The sequence below is a fragment of the Ciona robusta genome, chromosome 7 (genome assembly GCF_009617815.1).
Source record: "Ciona robusta chromosome 7, ASM961781v2".
Classification (NCBI taxonomy): domain Eukaryota; kingdom Metazoa; phylum Chordata; class Ascidiacea; order Phlebobranchia; family Cionidae; genus Ciona; species Ciona robusta.
In genome coordinates, this window is record NC_143241.1 from 1,720,146 (window position 1) to 1,736,480 (window position 16,335).

The 16,335-nt window shown below is 32.6% G+C and overlaps 1 protein-coding gene across 1 annotated transcript in view; it reads left to right on the plus strand.

The window, feature by feature from the left end:
* Positions 1-16,335, plus strand: part of LOC149733371 (intermembrane lipid transfer protein VPS13D-like) — a 46,373-nt gene that overhangs the window by 20,690 nt on the left and 9,348 nt on the right. The window contains exons 31-62 of the mRNA XM_089881633.1: positions 101-199; positions 384-517; positions 796-962; positions 1,160-1,311; positions 1,767-1,891; positions 2,122-2,267; positions 2,859-2,985; positions 3,399-3,540; positions 3,968-4,121; positions 4,685-4,815; positions 5,037-5,143; positions 5,457-5,550; positions 5,882-6,079; positions 6,133-6,251; positions 7,616-7,837; positions 8,145-8,346; positions 8,701-8,901; positions 9,682-9,818; positions 10,078-10,187; positions 10,526-10,716; positions 11,000-11,238; positions 11,660-11,776; positions 11,894-12,102; positions 12,393-12,505; positions 12,771-12,883; positions 13,312-13,473; positions 13,865-14,018; positions 14,169-14,206; positions 14,550-14,733; positions 15,073-15,231; positions 15,594-15,717; positions 15,903-16,150. Coding sequence (XP_089737759.1) covers positions 101-199; positions 384-517; positions 796-962; positions 1,160-1,311; positions 1,767-1,891; positions 2,122-2,267; positions 2,859-2,985; positions 3,399-3,540; positions 3,968-4,121; positions 4,685-4,815; positions 5,037-5,143; positions 5,457-5,550; positions 5,882-6,079; positions 6,133-6,251; positions 7,616-7,837; positions 8,145-8,346; positions 8,701-8,901; positions 9,682-9,818; positions 10,078-10,187; positions 10,526-10,716; positions 11,000-11,238; positions 11,660-11,776; positions 11,894-12,102; positions 12,393-12,505; positions 12,771-12,883; positions 13,312-13,473; positions 13,865-14,018; positions 14,169-14,206; positions 14,550-14,733; positions 15,073-15,231; positions 15,594-15,717; positions 15,903-16,150 — 4,818 coding nt within the window. The remainder of the gene's footprint in view (positions 1-100; positions 200-383; positions 518-795; positions 963-1,159; positions 1,312-1,766; positions 1,892-2,121; positions 2,268-2,858; positions 2,986-3,398; positions 3,541-3,967; positions 4,122-4,684; positions 4,816-5,036; positions 5,144-5,456; positions 5,551-5,881; positions 6,080-6,132; positions 6,252-7,615; positions 7,838-8,144; positions 8,347-8,700; positions 8,902-9,681; positions 9,819-10,077; positions 10,188-10,525; positions 10,717-10,999; positions 11,239-11,659; positions 11,777-11,893; positions 12,103-12,392; positions 12,506-12,770; positions 12,884-13,311; positions 13,474-13,864; positions 14,019-14,168; positions 14,207-14,549; positions 14,734-15,072; positions 15,232-15,593; positions 15,718-15,902; positions 16,151-16,335) is intronic.

Consider the following 16,335-nt stretch of genomic DNA (forward strand, 5'->3'; position numbering starts at 1 on the left):
TGTGGACTTTTGTTTCCATGAAATTGTTTAATCACTCAATACAGTTCTGCAATATTCCCCTAATTAGTAACTTTTTTACACTGTATATTTTAAACTCCAGGTGACCCCCCAAATAAGGAAGTACACACCCCTCCATGCAGATTTCACTGTCCCATGTTTAATGTTCCAACTTGATGGTGATCTTGGTGATGGACAGCAGGTTCTTATAATTTCTACACAAAGTTTTAATTTTTGTAACAATAACCAATTTATTATACTAGGTATTATCAAAGTTTGGTACATGTATTTCTGTTTCAATTTTCTAAAATTACAATTTTTTGTTTAGTGCTCTTACAGCAAAGTAAAGTGGATTGTGGTTTTTTTTCCAAAAATAAATGTTACAGGGAATTGTTAAAGTAACAATACAAGAATTTAAAGCTTCATATGAAAAAGAGAACAGGTTTGCCACATCTGTGGATTTCTCACTTGGTTCATTGGATATTGAAGATTTATTACAAGCTGAAAGTTCACGTAACAGGTTCATAACACAAATAGATAAATATGTGTTTAATTTACAATAAAGTTGCTGTATATAAGATACATGTGTAATGTGGTATTAACATGGGAATAAAATATTATAACATCAGCTTGAATATTCATTTACCCGTCCCCACACTTGTTAGGTACAAACATTCGTTTCATTGTATAAACCAATATGTTGTTTTTGTTTTTATACTACGTGCATTTAATGTTAAGTATACTTTAAAAATATCGATGTCTATATCGACATCTATTATAATTCTGCTGTCTTGTTAGATATATTGTGGTATCATCACGACAAACTAAACAAAAGGACAATTCATCTACCGATTATATTTCAACTTCATGTCCGTCTGTGTTTCCACACTTCACATCAAACACTTTCAAATTATCTCAGTCCTTACCAACATTGGAGCAACCATACCAGGAACCTTTGATACAAGGTAACTACCATTAGTAGCTGTAATACATGAGGTACATCGGTATATGTAATATAGCAACATACATTTGATACATAAATATGTAAAGAAGAGATAATTTAGAAGTTAGATTGAGGTGTTTGACTATAACTTATGTGCATGTTGTGTATGAAAACACCCAAGGTATAAATATGTGAAATGTACATAGCAATGTATTGCAGATGAAGATACACCATACATTGAACAAACATGTAATGACAAGTTGGTTCGTATAAATGCATTTCTTATTGATGGTAAAAGTGAAGCATACAACGTGGTATATGGAAGAAACAACAGATTTATTGATATTGACTTCAATTCATTGGATTGCAAGGTAATATTATGTTTAATATAATATTAATAACATTGTTCTTTGTTTGTACCTAATGTGATAAAATTTGTGTTTTATATTTTTGCATAGAATGACTGACAGGCAAAATATGCATAAACACGTAGACGGTTGATTTAATACCACATACAGTATGGTCATGTGTTTTTTAAAATTAATAGCCATGCAGAAAAAAACGAAGTGGTGTATGATGCCACCACATATGATGCGCAATAAGACACCTGTAATCGAAATATTGTTATAACACACCCTGTGTGATAACTCTTAACTTGCCCCACCAAGGATAATTACACAATAATAATGTTAATACATAAGTTGGGTCCTGGGATAAATGCCAGCATTGGCACATTACTCCTAGATTTCTAATTTTTTAAGTGTATATTTATTAAATAACAAATGTGTAAATTTGTTTGAATAAGAGACATGTTGTACGTATATAGGTGAACCTTGAAACATGGGTGGTGTTACTTGACTTCTTTGGAATTGGAACTTCCCCCAAGAAAACTTATCGAATAGATAAAGAAACGGAACAAACTTTCCCGACCATGCATCAACTTGAAGTCAGGTGCGGTCGAACATGCTAACAAAAAGCTTGGAATTGGTTCTTGATAACAGAATATTTGAATCAGTTAAAATACAAGATCAGAATGTAGTAAACTTACATTAATTGTGACGTGTCTGGTTAAAGCATTCATTTAAATTTTAAAGCTAAACTAAATAAGGAATAAGGTTTTGGTTTAATAAATATATACAATATAAATATAGTTGATTACATCTCATTATATTTATGTTCAGATCATTCTATGAGAATCAACCAGATGTTCATATTAATTCAGAAATTGATTTCAATGTGAAACGCTTTAGTTTAATGTTTGTGAAGACAAAATATGAATTACTACGAGCTGATATCACCAACCTTATGCTGCATGCACAACTTAAAGGTAGTAACATGACGGAAAAACAAACTAACCTTGTTTTTATATTATTAACTAAACACTTGGACAAAGGGCAAAGAGATTATAAAAGACTTGGTTGCAAACTTAAAATTATTAGCTTTCAATTGTAAGCTTCAACCTTTGCGGTGTTCATAACATCTCTAAACCTGTAACAACATGCTTTATTATATTGTATAAAATTACAAACAGTGACAATTTGTTTCTTTTATTTAAAGGTTGGCATTATTAGTAAAAGTTCAAGATATTGACCTGGTGTCATGCTTAGTGAGATTATGGAATTTTGTGTATAGATATAAGTTTTACGTACATATACGCACAAAAAAGAAAACTTGTGTTTATTGAATTGTATAATATACATATTATGTTTACCCCTAAAAATAAACAAAGACAAAGCTACCTACTTAGTTTTCCTGTACATAACAATAAATTGCTTTTGTTTTGGATATTAAATGTATATTTGTTAGTGTGTATCACCCACTAAGTTACATTGTGTATGAAACAGAACACCCATGTTATAATGACTGTTATTTTCAAACACACTGGGATAAAGCAAGTTACATTCTTTGTACGTTACAGATGGGAGAATGCGAGTGAATGGTCAACTTGGGGGGTTGGCAGTTTCAGATTTAAGTCCAAATGGATTCTTATTCAAAGAACGTTTTATTTTTACCGGAGACAAAGCCTTGGATTTTGACATTATTAAGTTAGTATATAATATGGTTTCTTAAAGTATCAAGTAGGGATAGGAGCAAAAATTAATTGACAGTTACTTTAACTCAATAGTCAGTTGTATACATTACATTCTTGTCTTGTTTCTTGCGTTGTATTTGTTTCATAATAAACTACACATGATACTAGCTGTAGGCTCGTCGCTACTACCATTGAGGGCATATATTTTGTGGGGCAAAACATTTAACAGCAATTGCTCCAACCGAGTAGCTCCTTAAGAATTGTCTCATTTGTCACCCCACAGTAAAAAAGGCACAATAATCACCCACAAAGTTACAAATGCGAACAGTAACTTATGGTATATCTACTGTTGTTGCCCTGCCACATGCGGATATGTAAGTGTCGTTCATACACTTTTCCTCATGTTCAGTTGTTTATATTATCTAGGTTTGATGATTATGATTATAACTTGGAGCGATCATTTGACATAAGTGTCAGGTTAAGAATGGCTTCCATACGTTATGTACACACCCAACGATTTCAAAACGAAACCATTGCTTTTTGTCAGCACTTTCAACAACTGCAAGAAGTAAGTAAACTCATAGATTCTTCCATTAATATTATATCTAGCAATATAGGGGGAAATACACTGAGGCATTGCTTGCCTCACAAACCGAAAAGTATTTTTTAAAAAACAATACACATACTTTAATAGGTTGCTAAATTTAGAATATTAAGTTAGCTGAGTATGCATTTAGTAGGACACAAATGCGTTATAAATTTTATTTGCTCCTCCACTGCAAGTTGTCCCGCCACACAATTATAAATAGATGACCACAAAACGTTCCCTGTATGTTAAACTTAACAGCCATATCTTTTATTTATATACTTGCTTTTGCTGATGTTTTTAATTATTCTTTTTACTTATTTATTTAGGGTATTCCTAATTACTATTTGATTAGAATGGACAAATAATGTATAACATGATATGTTAGTTGACATGTGATACATTAAAGGTGTTGGGACGCATGCGAGCTGCCTCCGTTGGTCAAAGTGTTCGTGTTGCTGCTTGTAGACAGGCAAGGATTGCTTTGGATTTTGAAACTGGCCCAGCAATTATTCTTATCCCTGAATCAAGTCACACGCATCGAGTGGTTGTGGCAAACCTTGGTAATATATCTTTATATGCAGTTATGTGTTTCACAACCAAACAATTATAAAATCTATTGTGTAACATGGTAAAAATCTGGTGTCACGAAAATGTAACAGACGAAAATCAAGTTCAACCAACTATTAGAGATGCATTTGCCGCTTAAATTACATTGTCAGTCTATTATTTAAAAAGATTCTATTTATTACAAAATTTTTAACATGATACAGTTTAATCATGTGCTTCTTAACACTTTATGCGACTTTTAACCTAATATCAATAATAATTGTCTAATCTATATCTTACCTAGTTTTTGTAAACTATGAATAAGATAAAATTGAATGAATTTATAATAGCAGTCCTAACAAATAAAATGAGACTTAGCGTTAAGAAGCAATGATGTAAATCATATTTACATTTATTTAAATTTTGAGTTAAAATTATCAATTTTATACTTTATCTATGATATTAATTAAACACTAAATGAAAACTAAGCAAATTTTATCGTGAAAATATGAGCAATACTTCATACAAGTGTACATATATATACATTTAGTTGTGTCTAATATTTTTCTCCTGTAAGGTCGTATAATTGTAAAGAATAAATTCCTGAAGAATGGAGAAGTTGGCACACTGTCTTCTGCAAGGAACGTTTCAACAAACGACAACGGACATGATGTTTCAACGCTGTTTGTTTCAAATGAGTTACAACAAGTAACTAAGTTTGTTTGTTGGTTTATTTAAATATAGTACTGTGGGGTAAGATGGGAATTTAGCACACAATATCCAAATATCCTGACCGCGTTTTAAACATTTAGTATCAGTTTATGAGAGTCGTGAGAATACAGTTTATGGGAATCCTGAGAACATTTTTTTTTAAATAAAGATTCAGTTTTGTTAAATGTAATGAAAGATTTTTAAAATATTTGTTTAAGACGACAAGATCCGGTACATCTCATCGTGCGTGTGTTCTTGATGTTATTCATGTTACATTGGTGGATATGGATCTATACACTGCATTACATCATCATGAAATTATCAAGTATGTTTTAATGTTTCAACTACTGTCTCTGTCTGCTATAAATTGCGTTGAATTTCATCTTTACTACTGCAATGCTTGCTACAATAAAAACATTGCTATTCAAGAAACATGACTTTATTTTGTTTCTTTGTTTACAATTTATAATAAAAAAAATGTATAAAGTAACTGCAACACAGCTAATTATGCCGCACTGAAGAGAAAAAATCCTTTAGGAGAAATGGCTACTGTTCTGTAAGGATACAATGATCGTTAGTTCATATTGCTTTAACTTGCTATAGAAATAAAAGAAATAAAAAATAAATGTTCGTTCTAGAAAAAACGACAATGAAACTCTTGTATTTCCATCGTACACTGTAGTGCTGGATAAACGACCGTTATTGACACAAAAAGTTCAACTAAAGTTACAAGTATTGCACAACGTTGTTACTTTATATGCTTCTCCTATTTTGAAAATAAAGTTTACCCCATATGGTGGTGTACACACTATTTAGTTGATGACTGTTTCTTTTTTATTCCTGCTTGTATGACTTATTATCTAATTATACTTTTGTAATTTTTACGAAATAAATTCTGTATTTCTATTGTTGTTATGTTTGTGTTTGCACAAACCAAATAGTTCATGTAATAGTTTGCATTGGATTTGTTTATAGATTGCAATTTGGCTTGTCAAAGCACTATATTTGATGCAAACAAACTAATCGTTTGTAGTAGTCTGATCTAATTTAATATTAATAACAGTTGGAAAGGAACTTGGAGAAAGAAATCACCCACAATGGTGTGCCTGATACTGCATTAAGTGCCCAGCTATCTTCAGTGGATTGCAAACTTGATCACAATCAATATTGGTTGATACGTGGTGTATTGGACCATAATGTTGGTGAGGCCATCCCTGACTTTCCACAACCAACTGCATTTCTACAACCATCTGAGTTACAAGTATAAGTTGTTTCATTTCCTTGGTTAAGGTAATTATCACTGTTTAATTGCAGACGGTGTTAACAGGAGACGTATATACTCAGTTAAGTCTTGATGTTACTTTAACAAATGTTAGTATTGAGTTGTTGAAACGACACGCAACATCAACTGAAGCAGAACAATCGCTTGGAAGGTAAACATTACGACAAATCTAATAAAGTTGGGACAATTGTTTTGCGTGCTGCCCATCTATATGTTATCAATTTTACTATTATGTTTTTGTATAGCTCAGGCGTGCCCAACCCATCGACCGCGGTCTACCGGCAGTCCGCGGACCTATCTCAGGTCGACCGCGACAGGTGTAATAAAAAAAAAATAAAAAAAATCTGCCGTGGCGTTATAATTGTCAAATCATTAATTTTATCACTACTTTGTACAAAAAATACGGACCGTGTTAAGAGGGCGTACCTGTGCGGCAGCAGGCAAAAAATCCAAGATGACAACAACTATGACGTAACAATCGGAACAATAGCGATTATTTTACAATAATTTCCTTAGCCTGGTCTGCATGATTTGTACACTAGTAGCTCTCTGTGCTTCAAACTAAGTATTTTTGACTATATTCCCTAAAATTTTGATCCTTTCCGACTTTTGACAAGCGATCGCAACAAACGTTAGTAGCATGGCAGAGAGATAACGAGCCAAGACTTATCATTTTAACGCTAAATAGGAGGACGATTATTTTTTCCTGTTTATTCGTATTCAAAGTCTGTTTATTTAATATGCAACGCAACGGTACCGTAGGCCAAAAAAAGCAAATCAGGAGCAGCACTTTAGAACGGTACACGGGGCTATGAGAGGGATTTTCCTGCAAAAACACAACTAAGCTCCGCTAAAGATGACGTGTGAGGTGTGACGCAACAATTGTATGTGTGAGGTTTTTCGTTTGTTACATTTCAGTTAGTTTTGGTAACGAAGTCATTGAAATTTGTGTAGTAAAAAGTAGTTTTGTTGCTGATAAGTTAAAACCATGAGCATGGTTCATTGAACCGCTGCAGTTGCTTATACAGGAGATAAACGCATACAAGAGATATTTCGGCATACGTTGACGCTAGCTGGTAGACCGCGTGCAGTTGGTTAGTTGAAAAGTAGATCTTGGGTCGAAAAAGGTTGGGCACGCCTGGTATAGCTAATAACTTCCATAAGCCAATAGTCCCTACTGGATTTGGGCCACGGTTGCTTAGTGTCCAAATCCAACACAAGGGGTTTTCAGACTTTAAAGTAATACAGCACATTTGGAACTTACGATATGTTTGTCACAAATTTTTTCTAATTTGTGAACAAAAAGTTGTCAAACTCTATTTTATATGTCCTGTTCAAGTTGCCTTTATTTGGTTCTATTATAAAAAATATTCATTAAAGCTTGACAATATATAGTTAACTTAAGTTTGCTACATGAGCTGTTTTAATTGATGGTCTATCATGTAAACTGTATTGTTTACATATCTATTATCCACCCAATAAATTTCCTTAATATATGTTCTATTTTTATTCTAGGTTGGACTTTTTAAAGTCCGTACTTGAATACCGTGCGTTATCAAACAACACAAAGACGGCAAATTTGTCGTGTGAGGCGTTCCGTGCCCATGATACACGCTGGACCTCGACCAAAGAGAAAAACTTGTCGCTTGTAACAGTCGTTCTTGGCCCGACACAAACTACAACGAACAAATCAAAAGATGAAACGAAAACTTCACTGCAGTTTGAATTGTTTCAAAGGTGATTTGTTTTTATTACCTAAGATTTGTCCTCAGCCTTTGTGATTGTTGTATGCATCATTTAAGACAGGGAAATCCAACCCACGGGTAAAATATGGCTGACGTATAGACATTGTGTTAAATCTTAGATCTATTTGTCTAATAAAATGTTCACAACTATAAGCCACTGAATGCATAAAATCTGTTACTTTTACTTCAGAATTTGTACTAATAATAAGAGACCCAACATTGTGTAGGGAACTTCCGAATGTCTGTTTTAATAAACATGAGATAAATTTTCCTATTCTTATCCTAACCACTACCCACAGATCTGGTCCTAATTGTGTTGAGTTTGTTGCTGTGTTGAACAGTATGCGCGTGATTGTTATATTGGATTGGTTGCTTGATATGCAACACTACATACTTGATAATCCAGATCAAGAAAGGTTTATTGCGTTAAAAGAGAAAACAGCAAAACTCATGGCCAAATATGGTCAACAGGATTCGGGCAACCAACAAGACTTGGACAATGTAAGAAAGCTGTTGTCACGTTATTCCAATCATGAGTTGCTTAGATCTTCTTGATTTGTCCACAGTTAAAATAAAAACATTTTTATAAATTGGAACACTTTTCATTAGTTGATTAGTGAAAGCTGAATGTCATATTGGCATTTGTGCCCAATATTTCCATGGATTGCATTTTATTAAATGTTTAAGAAATTAAGTTATTAGTTTTCTGGAAAGTATTATTTCATGTGAAGTTTTTAAACTTTGAGTAAATTGTCACAAAAATTATTTCTTGGTGTTTTAAATTCGCAAATTTTAACTAACAACTATATTTGCATAAAATATCTGTCATTATTAAAAATAATCTTCGTTTTACAGTCAGGTCAACTTAACCCAGTTCCTCGTAACACTGACATGAGACTAAGTATCACTGAGACAGAGTTTGTAATGTTTGAGAACTTGACTTGCGTTGAAACCGATGCAATCATATTGAGATCTACTGCTGTTATCAACTATGCGCCTGATAATTCTTCTGTAACAAATGATCTTCCATTTAGATGCAGTCTGGAACGTTTAGAGGTTTGTATAATAATCTAATAGGGCTGGGGACGTTTTGTGTATCATTTTCATTTGTTTTTTTAGCATTTTATTCTTATCTTAACTATTGTAACTGAGACAAAAAGCTTTGTATATTTTTTGTTCAAAACTCTCTTGTGCCTTTATTATTCAAGGTTACCTTTGTAACATTTCAATTTAAATAAAAATGCTGTTTATAATTAGTTTACTGCTGTATTGTTTGAATGAAACTTATTTTAGGATTTTTTAAAGTTTGAATGAATATAACTTACTTTCCTCGCGTGGCCGGAAAACGACAGTCGTTATAACACGGGTTTAAAACCTCGTGCTAGCTTACGAGTTACCATGTATGTTACTTTGTGGGTAATTATTTTTTTTTGGATTTTTTTCTTTTTTTTATGTATGACTAATTTGGACAACCCACTAGTGACCACTGAGTTGGAGCAATTGTCGTTAAGTGTCTTGCCCAAGGACACATACGCCCACAATGGTAACAGCGATGAGCCTTGAACTAATTACCTAATGGTTACAGGCAGGCGCGCTAACCACTACGCCACGGCGCCGTTTAATGACACTTATGTAATTCTAATTACATTTAAATGTTTAGTTTTTACTTCAACTACGTGGTGGTTTATGTTTCTGTATCCATGTTTTGTTTACCTTTAATTTTGAGATTTTGGAGGCATAAATAAAACAACAAATAGAGTTTGTAATTAGGAAATATTAGCTCTACTTTCCTAAGTTTTATACATAAATCATTAGTAAAATAATTTTATTTTTTAGATATTTTCTTGCCAGTTAAACAATGAAAAAGAGACTGCTCTTTCTATAATAGATCCAGTCACCTTAAGTATTGAGGTTCGTAAACTTAAACAAAGTGATCTGCTACCAAGTGAAACATTAAACGATCGGTTAAACAGGTATATTATTATGGCTGTTTTGCTTTGATATCTTTTTAGTTTTATGTAAATTGATTCAAGGCTATCTGATGTATGAGTTGTTTTTATTAATATTTTATGTATTTATTAATCCCACTTTATAACTGCTACTTTCTCATGGATTATTCATAACATATTTTAATACCTGTCATTTTTGCTGATTCTTCTCCTTTTTGTTGTTATAATTTGATTTTATCTTTATAATTCATGAAATAAATAAAATTTTAATGTTTTCTATCAGCAATATATTAGATGTCTATGTTCCTGATTTGAACATGAGAGTTTCTTTTAATGATGTCATGTTGATACTTGCTGTGTTCAAGTCACTACCAATGCAATTATCAAACAAAAGTAAGTATTTTCTATTCATATGTTTAATAATAATGACTCGACTACTTTGAGCAACTCCCAGTGATCAATATTAGGAGATTATGTGAATACATTATATTATGTTTGTTTGGTTAATTGGAACACATTCATGTTATAAATTGACATTAAGCTTGAAGCGTTTGAATACACTAAATGCTTACTGTACAAGTCACCATAAAGTACGTATGGTTTGTAACTACAAGAAGAATCTTATAATTTAGGTCGGTGAGTATTAGTTGTATAAAACGTTGTATAACTGTACAGTGGACGTAACATAAATAAATGTGTAGACTATATAAACAACATGAAAATTATTGCAGATGAAGATAATCACCCCTCGACGTCACATGACACATCAACATACCAATACACGCAAGCTTCTGTTGTTAAACTGGTTGAACTTGGTTATTCGAATGCTGATGTCATCCATGCATTGAGTGTTCACTGTGGAGATGAAGAGTTGAGTATGAGATGGCTTATGGAACATGCTACATTACAACCAACATATAAGGTATCTCATGTTTATATACTTTATAACATATTAAGTAATAAAACAGCATGTTTAAATTTATTTGCATTCATGATCATAAAAACAAAAATCCACAAAGTTAGATGGTTTGTGAAGGATTAGCAGACACAAGGCGTATGAAATGGAATATTGAACTGACTACCCCTCCATGGGAGGATAATGTTTCTTTTATTTATTCATCCATCTAGATATGAGTATAGTTGTACCTTGTACACACATGTGTATCACTATGTTAGATGAATAATTAGAATTTCTTGCCTAATAGAGCAAGAATAAGGAGCTTCCATTACACTTGAGTCGTGTATGTTGTCATATTGACACATCACGCTTGTGTTTGATTGATGATTGTGGTGATGATTGTGACGTTCCATTAGCTGAGTTCACGATACAACAACTTGTGATAAAACAACTTCTCGCAACTCATATGATGAACAAGTTTACCGATACTTTGTTTGGAGAAATTGGATCGGCAAGTTTTAAACTATCCGCTGAATATTATAACAGGTGATAACACATGTGATAATTTCGTACAAAAAAACAGATAAGAAGGTGTTACAAAAAGTGTTTTTGTCAAACGCAACATACAAAAAGCCTAATAAGCTGCAAGTTCTTGCAAATATTCATTAAAAACAAACAAATAAAATGCATTCTTCTATGTGAGTGTTATTGAAAAACCTTAGATTTACTGATGTTGTTGAAAATGTTTAGGTTTTATTGTTTTACATGCAACCATCATAATTTTATCTTGTTTCTGTTACGTTTGCTACCATGCATAATGTAAATAATGTTTAAACGACTCATCTCGGTTAAAAAAAATGTAGCGAATTTCCAATGTTTCTTCTGTCGTCCAGCAAGATTTCATTATTTTCTATTTTTCTTACCAGATGAGCCGTTAAAAGATTTTTCAATGTTGTTTCTGTTTCAGAGTTCTGTCATTGTGGGAACCCTTCATTGACCCATGGAGGTGTGTTATTGAGTGGAAGCATATTATCGCTAATCATAACATGGGAGAATGGTGGATGAAGTTGGATACATCTGATAGGTGAATAAAACATCAAATTACTAGGGATTTATTTTTATAAAATGTTATGATTTCTCATTGGATTAAAAACAAAAGTGATTTGTTAAAAACAATACAACTAAAATATATTTGCATTAGATTTGACTTGAGTGTTACAAGCACACTTATTGAAACTATCAAGAAAACTCATTCAACATGGATTCAACATTATGTTGATATCAACAATCAACCTGCAACACAAAAGTTAAAAACTCGAAATCCCTTTGTCCCGTATATATTGAGAAATTTAACCGGTTGCCAACTTTCATTTGTCATCAAATCTACAACTTCTACTGACAATAAGAGAGGTATGTGGGAAAAATTGTGTTTTGTGTTTTTTGTACCTTTTCATATTTGCACAATTGTCTGTGTATTAATTCACTGACAATGTGCTTTATTTAATTTGTTTAAACTTTTTAAAAAGTTTTTAGGTTACAATTTAGGCGGTACCTGTTTGTTACAAAAAATTGAACATGCACTTTTAAAATTGGTTATGTGGGGGTTTGGTTTTCTTGAATTCTGTTACAACTGTTCAAGGATTCCACTGAATATTTAACACTTAAAATACTTGATTAAACCTTTAACCTGGTCCTTACAGCTAGTGTTGGTACATGGAAAGTATTAGAACCTGGTGAGCAATCATCTTTCCATTTTGCTTTGTTTCATGAAAAGCAAAGACATAAAAGAACACCACTTCTTAAAGAACATCAGGTTTGTGGTTATTTAAACAGGGAATATTTAGTATTATAAGCAAACCTGGCTTGTTTTCCAAACACCATGCACTTTAATACACCTGCCCTTACTATTAAGTAAGGTGGGCAACTTATTTGTAACCACAGGGGTGGTAATTATTCCTAAGTGTAGCAGAGGACAAACATAACCACAGTGTAAGTAGCATCGAGCTTCAAACCCAACTATGTTAATGATGTCATAATGTTGACATGATTATGATGTCATAATGAATGTGATGTCATAGATTCGAGTAAAAGTTGGTGAATGGAAAGAGTTGGCAGCCGTAACAGTGAGCAGGGTGGGTGTGTTCTTTAGACATGCCGTCAAGGAAATCAACAAAAGTTCAACTGTTTATGCGTAAGTGATATGTTTACAACTTTTATGTGATATTTAAATTAGTTCATTATAATTGTACTGTACAACTTGTACGAAACCAATATTAATCTTAATATTCTATATATTTATGTTTAGTATTAAAAAACAATTAAAATTTATATAGTGGGTTTATGTATTGTCTACATGTACTTGTAAGTGACATGTATCTTATAGGTGTATTTTTGTGAATGGCTGATTATTTACAACCGACCACGGAATTAACAAAAAACATTTACTACCTTGCTTTACACCTCCCACAATAGTAAGCGTCACACCTGTTAGAATATTTCATAACATTTATTTGCAACAGTATCAGTTCAACTTTTTTTTAAAATTCACTTTCAAACACAAACCAAGCAAACGTGGTTTCAGGAACATTCAAGAATCGAATAGATTAAAATCTCTTTCAGAATCCCGGAACCCGTTCGCGTTGTGTTCAGTATAACACTAGTGGGCAGCGCACAAAAGGTGATCACCGTGCGATCAGCGCTTGTTGTGCAAAGTAAAGTGAAAGTTCCTGTGCAGTTACAGCTTGATGGTGGGCCTAATATGGGAGTGCATACCATGGAAAGGTAACCCTGTTTTATTGTTAAATATTTAACTCTTTGTGCCTTATTTTATTTACGACGTAAATCCTAAATAAAAATATTTGTTTTAGTTTTTGTAGCTTTCTTTTTCAATCTAAATTAGTTTTCGCAAATTTCAATTTTTTTCCTGCTTTTTTGTTACCATATTTTTTTGTGTTGAAATGCTTTACCAAATATGTGCATTTAATTAATGAACATTCATTTTTGATCCCTCTCATGCAACTTTAAGGTGAAAGTACAATTTTGGCGATTCTTTTTATTTTGTACATGTGTCAACAGTAAGCATCAAACCTGGTACTATTTGGTTCTGATGCAAATGCCCAAGCCATAGTAGCAGACATTCTTATATTTGATTAAACCTCCCTCCCACACGCAGCATATCACCCGGGAAATCTCAGTACATTCCACTTCAACTCACATCAAGTCATATACGTGTTCGTCCAAAGATCAAATCATCTCAACATCACTTCAGTTCAACATCTGTTACATGGACACCTGTAACCAAGTCCAGCCCAGAGCAATCCACAATGGTAACTGAAGTGTAGCAACCGCACTTTTTGTTTTTTCTTTTAAATGTTTTTTTATTTTTGCTACCATAATCTAAGAGACAAATAAAATTATTATTATTACCTTCCTCATTAATTGTCGTATGGTAATTTTAATACTGTTGTTTATTACAGCTTGAATGTCCAGCTATCACATCCCAATCTTCATTTTTGTAAGTAAACCGTTATCACTGTTTTTGTTCATAGTTTATATGACACATTACTATTATGTGTGTTGTGTATGTAGGTAATAATTGTAAGCATGCAGCAATATTTCACTACTGCTGTGAGATCAGTGGTTAGGCAGTTCACTTTTACCTAAAGGATACCAAGCTCATGACACAATGCCATTGTGTTTTAGTCGCAGTAAAAGCTTTAACCCGCTTCACTATCAGGTCATTTAAATGGCTGTAAGCGAGCATGAGGTGTACAAAATATGACAATTGGTGTTATAACCTTTCGCATTACTCCGTCACAGGAAGATAAATATATAATGAAGAAATTAAATATTTATAGTTTTTCGATCTGCATCCAACGTGAGGATTTTCCATCGGATGAACAAATTTATGAAAATCTTGGATTAAATGAGCAAGAGGATGGGTTTCAAATCATTCCCCAACTTCCAGGACACACAATTATCATCCTTCCCACCATCACTATTTCAAATCTTCTTCCATGTGATCTGTATTACTATGTCAAGGTACGTTTTATATTTCATTAATTTAAAAAAACCCTTTTTGGTAATTAAATCCAACATAGCGGCAAGAATAATATCAATTGAATAATATGTAAAGTTTTATTTTATTTTTTACTTAATTTATATTCAGTTGTGTCTGCCAGTGTAATATAAATTTTATTTTACCTTTTTTTAGTTAAGAATGTTATTATTATTATCACAATATTTGAATAAAACTTTTCCATATAAGATTTATTCAGCGTATACTAAACGTGTCAGGTTTGAAATAATGTATGGAGCATAGCAGCGGTTTACACAAGTATCATTCTGATGCATTACGTTGTTTATTTTATTTATAATTAGAATGAAGCTGTAGAAGGAACATTGAAACCTGGTTTAGATGCCACCCCCCACACAATAGCAGTTCAACAAACTCAATCATCTGTTATTCTTGGTTGTCTCATTGAAAACTTTAAAACTTGCAGAGAATTAGTCATTCCTTCAAATGGAAAAAATTTTCAAGTGAGTCAATTTTGTATTTTTGTTTATACCGTTTGTCAACAATTAATACTAGACATGGATGAAATCGAATAATACTCTTCTGTTTTACTTTTGCACAATTTAAATGGGATGTTAAAATGAGAATAAAAAAGTTTTAAGAAAAGCTTTATTTGATTTGTAAATTTTGTTTTGCTCTGACAACCTTAGATTAACACTGATTATATTATTACAATGGAAAACGGAATAAATTATAGACCAGCCTTGTGTTTAATGAAATCGGAATTTTCCATTACTGTCGGTAGCTACTTACTGTCTTATTACACGTTATATTAATATTTAGATCTAATAAATTTAGATCTTTGTTTACAAGTTGCTTTCATTAGATGCGAATGCTGTTGAAAGATCATAACAACGCAACTTTAATATTAAATGTTCGGATATTATGGAGATATGGTTGCTCAGTGAGAATTTCTGTCATGGCGGGATATTGGATCGTCAATAAAACTGGTAAATGCTTTTTAAAATTAAATTGTAATCAAACGTTTAGGTTTATGAAAAATACAATCTAATGTGTCATATTTTCTGATTGTTTTTTTTTTGTTTAACTTTTCATTGAGTGGTGTTATGATGTTTGTGTCCTCCAGTTATAGCATAATTTCTACACTGACTGAGCTAATACTTACCTGACACAGGCTTACCTATACTTGTAAAGCAAGATGGTACAAACACATTAGCTGCTGGTCAGCATGAAGCTCATGAAGAAGCACGAAGTTTGCAACCTTTGTTATTCTCATACGCTGATCGTGACCAGCCATACTTATGCACTATGAGGGTTGGTAAGAAGGCTCAGATAGGAGGTACGACTCATGGACAACAAACTCCTTGGTTCTGTGAGAAGTTTTCAACTGATGGTGGATCATGTACAAGAAATTTACGAATGGTTTGTTATATTAAGCCTACCAATAAAGGTTGATCAACGTCTACTGATGCGTTGCTCTTTGTATTCAAAGTGTAATGCATGATAAGTATGGATAATGTTTGTAATGTAAAATCCTTTGGGTTTACAAACAATGCAGATATAGAGGAATTGTATCGGTAAGGAATTGTCTGGTTTAAACAACTTCA